The sequence below is a fragment of the Tilletiaria anomala genome, assembly GCF_000711695.1.
Source record: "Tilletiaria anomala UBC 951 chromosome Unknown K437scaffold_128, whole genome shotgun sequence".
Lineage (NCBI taxonomy): Eukaryota > Fungi > Basidiomycota > Exobasidiomycetes > Georgefischeriales > Tilletiariaceae > Tilletiaria > Tilletiaria anomala.
In genome coordinates, this window is record NW_013546894.1 from 38,281 (window position 1) to 45,531 (window position 7,251).

The 7,251-nt window shown below is 55.2% G+C and overlaps 2 protein-coding genes across 2 annotated transcripts; one reads left to right on the forward strand and one right to left on the reverse strand.

Moving 5' to 3' along the window:
* Positions 1-128: 128 nt before the first annotated feature.
* K437DRAFT_31797 (uncharacterized protein) lies at positions 129-4,390 on the forward strand. Its single transcript, XM_013385072.1, has 4 exons — positions 129-1,852; positions 1,916-2,938; positions 3,007-4,021; positions 4,092-4,390. The coding sequence occupies exons 1-4, from the start codon at positions 368-370 to the stop codon at positions 4,349-4,351; spliced, it is 3,783 nt and encodes a 1,260-aa protein (XP_013240526.1). The 5' UTR covers positions 129-367; the 3' UTR covers positions 4,352-4,390.
* Positions 4,391-5,084: 694 nt separating this feature from the next.
* K437DRAFT_240422 (putative SCS7-required for hydroxylation of ceramide) lies at positions 5,085-6,951 on the reverse strand. The gene is made up of 3 exons (XM_013385079.1): positions 5,727-6,951; positions 5,434-5,648; positions 5,085-5,323 (listed from the first exon to the last, which is right to left on the reverse strand). The coding sequence occupies exons 1-3, from the start codon at positions 6,614-6,616 to the stop codon at positions 5,253-5,255; spliced, it is 1,176 nt and encodes a 391-aa protein (XP_013240533.1). The 5' UTR covers positions 6,617-6,951; the 3' UTR covers positions 5,085-5,252.
* Positions 6,952-7,251: the final 300 nt, after the last annotated feature.

The window sequence follows — 7,251 nt, forward strand, 5'->3', positions numbered from 1 at the left end:
CCACTGGCTGCCTCTGCAGTCGCTGCAGTCAACTTGCGTGTACGCTCAGCAGCTGCACGCTTGTGCACACCGCGTGTGCCAGCCGGCCCGGACCGCGAGGCCTAGCACCCCGTATGGCTGGCGGCGCAGCTTCCAGACTGCTATACAACGCACCGGCAAAGCCGGGAAGAAATGTGCAGAGAAAGAACCAAGTTATTCAATTGCAAAAGAGAAAGCAGCAGGCGGAAGCGTAGGCAAGCCCTCCGAGCAACCCGACGTATCAACGGCAACGAATCTGCTTCCAGCTTCTCGGCGCACGGACAGTAGTGTCGAGACGGACGGCAATACAGAGAACCATCACCGTCCTCGGGACACCTTCAGGCGTATCATGCTTGGCGCACTCCGGATTTTACCTGGGCCGACGGCCGACTCTGGCTGGGCACTATGTCCTCCTGTCGTGCTCAAGTTCGACTCCGCGAGCTACTTCTTCAACGTGCCCGAAGGCACTTCCCGGACCATGTCGCAACGCCGCGGGCCAACACTCGGCTTCAACAACAACCAAGGCGCCATCTTCGTTCCTGCGACACATGCGGAGGCGATGGGAGGCCTGCATGGGTTCTTGATGGGGATCGCGGACTCGGCCAAAAGTGGCAAACGGACCAAGGTCAAGCTCATCGGCGCACCCAACTTCAAGCATGCCATCGCCGCTGGAAGGTCGTTCAACAAAAGAAGCACAATTTCACTTGAGGTCGTCGAAGCCTCCTTCGTTCCTCCATCCGTCCAGAGTAGCTCGATGTCGCATCCTGCTCTGACAAGCATCTCCGACTCTAACTCCGCGCAAACTGAGCCCGTTCTCCCGTATGGCGTGCAACTCCTGCATGCCGACAGCTTGGTGAAAGTCTATGGCGTGCAATTACACAACAGCGCCTATGACTTTACAAGCGTCGGAAAAGAGGAAGAAGCCTCTGAGGTGCCTCTATTCGCCGATAGCGATGCAGCGGTCAACCGGAATAATGGAAGCCTTCCTCATCCCGCGAAGCGAGCGAAGCTATCGAACGACAGTACAGACGAGCAACCAGAGCCCAGGTCTGGAACGCATTTCCCCAAATTGAAGTTGCTAGATGGTTCATTGCAACAGCATGAAGACTCTAGCACAACGTATGACCCGAGCGTAGATCCGGCGCCATGGGATACCGTTCCGGCATGGTACGCGGGGAAGCTCCGAAAGCCGGATGCCGCGCGCCTCGTTGATGCAATCATTGCGGACATGTACAAGTACAGGCCTGGCGCAAAAGCTTTCGAGCCAGAAGAACCCAGACTTGAAGCTCAGCCAACTGCCCAGAGTCCACCGCGAGCAAACGAGGAGAAACTGACTGATGGCAAGCAGGCGCTCCAGGAGCCTGTTCCCATGGGGACCACGCCAGCATGGCTTCGCCACAGGTTGCCACCAGCTCCACTCAGCACTCGCCATGCACCGAGGTTCCCCCGGAACCGAGCGGAGGCAGTGGACAGCGCCTTACCCCCCGTCACGCTGACGTACATTGTCGAAACGCCAGCTAGGCGCGGCAACATGGACGCCGCTAAGGCGGCCGCGATCGGGGTACCGGCTGGTCCCGCGCTGGGTGTCTTGGCAGCGGGGCGTTCGATCGAGCTCAAGCGCCCTGAAGCATGGGAGATAATGGATGTCACCGGACGCAAAGCTTGGCTCGATGCGCAGAGGAAGGCTGCGCAGGTGGGAAAGGGCAAGAAGCAGAACAACAAGAAAAAGGAAACGGACATGAAAGGAGAGCAACAAACGCCACTTACCGAAATGAAGGTCGTTGAGTTTACAGTCACGCCTGACATGGTTCTTGAGCCTTCACAGCCTGGATCGGTGAGGTCAGATTCAGGTGGGATAAATGCCATCTTTTGCTGACTATCTTCTTCGACTCTGCAGGTGTTCATACAAACCTATCTTCCTTCGGTCTCCTACCTTCCGTCGCTTCTTGGAAGCAGAGCATTCGATCGATACAAGCAGGCGTCAAGTACTGATACTTCTGAACTGCAAGGACCGGCAAACGTCATTCTGCACTGCGTGACAGCGGAGGTTCTAGCAGACGAAAGGTACCAAACATGGATGAAATCGTTCCCTCCTGAGACGGATCACATCATCTCTTCTCCAGACTTTTGTCCCAACACCCTCAATTACCCATCTGCCGCACTCGCTCAGCTTCGATTAAGCAAGATCGACGACAGCATCTTCCGGCTGCCCAAATACAGCTTACAACCCAAGAGGTCGTTGCAAAGCCTCGGCGACGGTGTGCTACCGGAACACTCCCGAGCGCTGGACGGAGATCTGCGTATCCGGTTCGCGCCATACATCCCGCATGACTGCAGCGATGCGACTCGCGATATCTCGATTCCCCGGTTCGATTTTGAACATGATAATCTACAGGCGAGAGACTGGCTGGCATCTAGCGCGGAAAACCTCGAGGTGGACATGGATCGCGATTCGCTCGCGAATACGGGCGTCTCAATGGAGGCGGATGTCTCTGCGACTGGAGCGACGCCCTCACTAGCTGATCGAGAAACTGTTCGTCAAAGGCTTGAGCGAGCTCGAGCCCAAGTATGGCCAAAGTACCTGGAAATGGCAGCCCGGACGAGATCGGAGGTGCAAAGGGAGGCAGCTACCAGGCAACCAGCTGCTGCAGGCTCGATTCTCGACAAGGTCATCATCACGCCGCTTGGGACGGGCAGTGCCACTCCCAGCAAGTACCGCAATGTCAGCGGCACGCTCATCAGCGCACCTGATTGTGGCAACATTCTCTTGGACGCTGGCGAGAGCACATACGGCCAGCTTTGTCGCCACTTTGGGGACAAGATCGACAATGTTCTTCGAGATTTGAAGGTGATCTTCATCAGCCACATCCATGCCGATCACCACCTTGGCCTCACGAGACTGTTAAACGCACGGGAGAGGGTGAATTCTGGATGACTCTTTCTCTAAGTTACTCTGAGATGGCTTACAGATTTCTTTCGCATTCGCAGCTTTGGCCGCCGCCAAGGGAAGAGATATTTATCATTGTGAATCGACACAATCGGACTGCACTGGCGGAGCACGATTCCTTCGAAAACTTGGGCTTCCGCTCAAGACATGTGCGGCCAATCTGGAGCTCCATGATCAACATTGACTCCGAGGATATGACCCATCGAAGCTCTCCGCAAGGGTCGGACTCACGGAAGGCTGTGGCAGACCTGATGAAGCAAATGAATCTGACACAGTTAAACACCATACTCGTCACACACCGCACCCCACAATGCTACGGGATCATTCTAAAGCATCGAGACGGTTGGTCCGTATCCTACTCAGGCGACACGATGCCCTGCAAAGCCATGGAAAACGCTTCGAAAGGTGTCACGGTCCTCATCCATGAGGCAACGCTCGAAGATGGCCAAGAAGAAATGGCAGCAGCGAAAGGTCACAGCACTTTTGGGCAAGCCATCCAACTCGCGAAAAACGCCAATGCCGAGCATTGCTTTTTGACGCACTTTTCGCAGCGCTACCCCAAGCTCGCCCGTCTTGGCGGCGATTCAGACCAGAGTGCTGGCAGTTTAGGCCCGACGGTAGCGATGGCGTTCGACCTAATATCACTTCCCATCTCAGACCTGTGGAAGATGGACAGGTACAGACCAGCTATGGAACTGTTATATCAAGCTGACGGAGACGCTGAGCGAGACAAGGATAAAGACAAAGACAGAAAGAAAGATGAGGAGAAGCAGAATGAAAGAGATGATGAAACGCGAACGGAGGTGGACGAGCAGCAAAATGAGCAGAAGAAGGATACCGGTAAACCCGGAGACAGGCGGTGGAAGGGGACGCGCGACAACGGGCAAGATGGCCCACAGCAGCGGCAGCAGCAATGCGAAGAGAGTGTGATCATGGCTGAGCCACTCGTGCGAGCTCAACAGCAAAGTAAGTGGCTGCACGAAGTGGCGATGGATAAGGTCATGCTGCCGGGTAGGAGAATCCTAGCGCCAACTGCAATCGTTCAGGCTCCGCAAGGTGAGTCCCAAAGTGGGGCCTCCCGTTTCCTCAGTCATGACTGATAGTCAAACATACACACCGAACGCAGGGAATTTGTCGAGGTCGCCGCACCACGGCGATGGTAAAGCCTTGCAAGGACAAGCCCTCGTGCATTGGCAGCAAGAAGTTCAGCGAGCACGACAGGCAGGGAAATTGCCCAGGCTGCCGTATCACGACAATGGTAAACCCCTGCGCGGGCAAGATCTCGTGCTTTGGAAGCAAGAAACTCAGAAAGCCAAGTTGCAAGCTGGACCCTCATCAAGAATGGCGCGCAAGCGTGGCTCGTCTTTCATCTGTGTACTATTGTGAGTACCTCGCGAGCGTGTCACGTGTAAGTCATCATTCCGGTGCTTACATTTCTCCTCACATGCGGATCGTGTGTGTCTGACAGCGCGACGTCACAGCCTGATGTACCTGCGGCGAGCGATGATGACATTCGCACCATCGTTAGGAACGCGATGGACGAAGTGCTCAGCGATGTACAGAGGTATTTCCCCGTGACGCTGCTGCATGTTCAGCAACAGGGTAAACACTCGCAGGCCTTCTTTGGGATGTTCAAAACGTTTGTTGCCTTCATCCTTCGCATGCCGCCTGATCTCTTGACTACCCTGGCTGACCGTCGTCGTGGCTTTCTCTCCTTTCTATGCACAAACATCACGCATCCCCTGGTGCATCTCATCCTCGTATGTTTCCAGCCACGGAAAACTATTCAAGAAGAGCATCCATAATTGCTCCGTCGCGGCGCGGACAGTCTCAGGCCGAGTCTACAATCGCGTGTTTGTCCAGGCGAGCGATACGTCCATCAAGCGTTTGGCAGGCATCGAGGACAAGGTCAAAGAGGTACCCCGGTGGGTGGATAGGGCACGTTCTCAGCAACTGTGGCTGTGTGGTAAGGGCAACATTCCACCGAAGGAGATAGTTGCAGCAGAGTGTGGCTTAAACACGTCCGAAGGAACGTGACATCGCTTGCTAGTGGCACGCTTGCTTGTATATAGCAATGCCGGCCCAGAAATGGCAATGCGCTTTGCTGCCGCCGCGAAGTCCTTAAAATCCATTCATTACATTGAACACAATGAACATAGCCCGAAACGCGAATAGAAATGAGAAACGGATGACGCCGGGTGTGAGAGCACAAAGTCAACCATCTATATGCATTGGATGCAGCGATGCATGGCATGGCATGGCGAAGGAGTCTGTAGATGCCAATGCGTTACAGCTCTGTCCGGAAGACGTAATCCCACATTCTGCTCGTAACGCCAAAGCCGAGTTCGTAGTTCTTGTCTGTGTGCGTCAAATAATTGGCGGGTTGTTCAAGTCAGTGTCTAACTCTTTGTTTTCCTGTGGTGGCACAAGACCTCGCTGCCCCGCAAAAAAAGAACAAAAAAACTCACAGTGATGCTCGAGATGGTACTTCTTCATCTTGCGCAGATGCGCTGGCAGCTTAGTGTGATGCAGGGCGTAGTGCATGGTGTCATAGACGACGTACATGGCAAACGCACCAGAGATGATGCCGTTGGCTATGCTTGCGGGGAATATGATGTGCCCTAGCTTGGTGAACGGCACTTGTAGGACAAAGAAGAGGAGCGGCGGCATGACGAGGCGGAGACTGCGCCAAAATCATATTAGAGGTGCACTCAGTCAGCTTGTCGCGTCTGTCCCGATCGCCTCACATACTGGCACTCACCGGTCCATGGGAAGGTAGTGGTGAATACCATGGAGTAGGAAGTGGAGCATGAGGAAGAACGGCCTGTCCGGGAGGAGGTCATCGATGTGGAACAAGAACCTATGCAAGCTGTATTCGAGGAGGGTCCAGATGAAGATGCCTAGTATGAAGCAGCTGAGTGTCTGGGACGTGGCCTGTATGGTGATCTTGTCGGCATTGCGATGCGCTGCCTCTGCAACAGCCCGGAAGTCGAAGCCGTTGGCGGGGACGGTGAGGTGGGAGAACTGCTGGAGCGAGCGCGAGAAGAGCGCCGCGGAGATCGGCAACCAAACCATCGCTGGCACATACCACGACGTGCGCGTGAAGATCTCGAGATACCACGGCCCCAAGAGGCGCGCGGGTTCCTTGAGGTGGCGTGGCGAGTGGACCTGCTCGAGGTAAAATTCCTTGGAGAACTTGGCGTTCCATACCTGCATGATCAGCGGCCGGCTAAGGTCGAGGAACTGGGTTTTCTTAAAGTCGCTCGAAAGGTCCGTGTCGGTCGGCTTGAAGTCTTCGGTGATGACAATCTCCTGGGGTTTTCCGCTAAAAGCGGCACCGCCCTCGGCGGCTGAAGCGGCCATGGCCTTCTCCTCATCCGTCGTGGCGATCTTGCCGATGAGGTGCTCCTCGAGCAGCTCATATGCGCTGTCCGAGTGCACGTGCTCGACGATATCGTCCATTATGTCACCCATGTCCTTTCCGGCGTAGCGCATGACCAGGTCGTCGCCACCAGGGTGGTCCAACACAAAGTCGGTGACGTCGTACACCTTGCCTTTGTGCACTACCCACACATCCTCCAGTCGATCGTGCTTGGATACTTGATCGGCATTGAATACGCGGAGGCGCTGCTGCTGTTCCGTAGCGTCCATTTTTTTTGCTGCGACTGGAGATGTAATGAGCAGTAACAGTCACTGAGAAGTCGCACAAGCTCAACGCCGATAGCGGCTTGACGAGGTTGAAGGTGGCGGGGTGTTCGTGGATGGGGACAAGGGCAAGCGTTTGATCTGAAAGTGGGGTGCTAGTTTTCTGAGCTGAGTGGCGCGGCGTAACGGTACAGGATATGAGGACAAGCGATAGGCTAGCAAGCGCCAGTGTACTTTCCACGATGATTCCGCGTCAACGACAGGTCAATCATGCGCGACCCCCCGAGAGTCGAGGACGGATGTGGTTGCTAAAGGAGTTAGTTGCCAATCAATGCTCGCTGTACTGCAACCAGCTTCGCTGTGTTGATTGAGAGGATCGTCCGAAAAAATTAGGGCGCGGCGCTGACTCACTTGACACTGCGGGCACGCGCGCCCTTCTTTCTCTCCCTGTCGCCCGCAAGGGCTGCACAGCCCACGACCGTTTCTCATTCTCGCGCCAAAACTAAAAGTGCTCCCAAAGCTCGACTGCAAGTACTTCGCAATTGGGAAACCCATTGGACGATACTTTTGACATTTGGCAGACGATTCTCGCGCATGCCTCGCTTGACCTTCGTTTCGTGGCGGTTCGTCGCCGATGGGGG

Excerpts from the sequence above, each read along its gene's own strand:
- K437DRAFT_31797 (XM_013385072.1), top strand. The coding sequence starts at position 368 with ATGCTTGGCGCACTCCGGATTTTACCTGGGCCGACGGCCGACTCTGGC. Across the intron at positions 2,939-3,006 it reads TGTTAAACGCACGGGAGAGG|CTTTGGCCGCCGCCAAGGGA; the intron begins GTGAATTCTGGA and ends TCGCATTCGCAG. Across the intron at positions 4,022-4,091 it reads AATCGTTCAGGCTCCGCAAG|GGAATTTGTCGAGGTCGCCG; the intron begins GTGAGTCCCAAA and ends CACCGAACGCAG.
- K437DRAFT_240422 (XM_013385079.1), bottom strand. The coding sequence starts at position 6,616 with ATGGACGCTACGGAACAGCAGCAGCGCCTCCGCGTATTCAATGCCGAT. Across the intron at positions 5,649-5,726 it reads CACTACCTTCCCATGGACCG|TCTCCGCCTCGTCATGCCGC; the intron begins GTGAGTGCCAGT and ends ATTTTGGCGCAG. Across the intron at positions 5,324-5,433 it reads GTACCATCTCGAGCATCACT|ACAAGAACTACGAACTCGGC; the intron begins GTGAGTTTTTTT and ends TGACGCACACAG.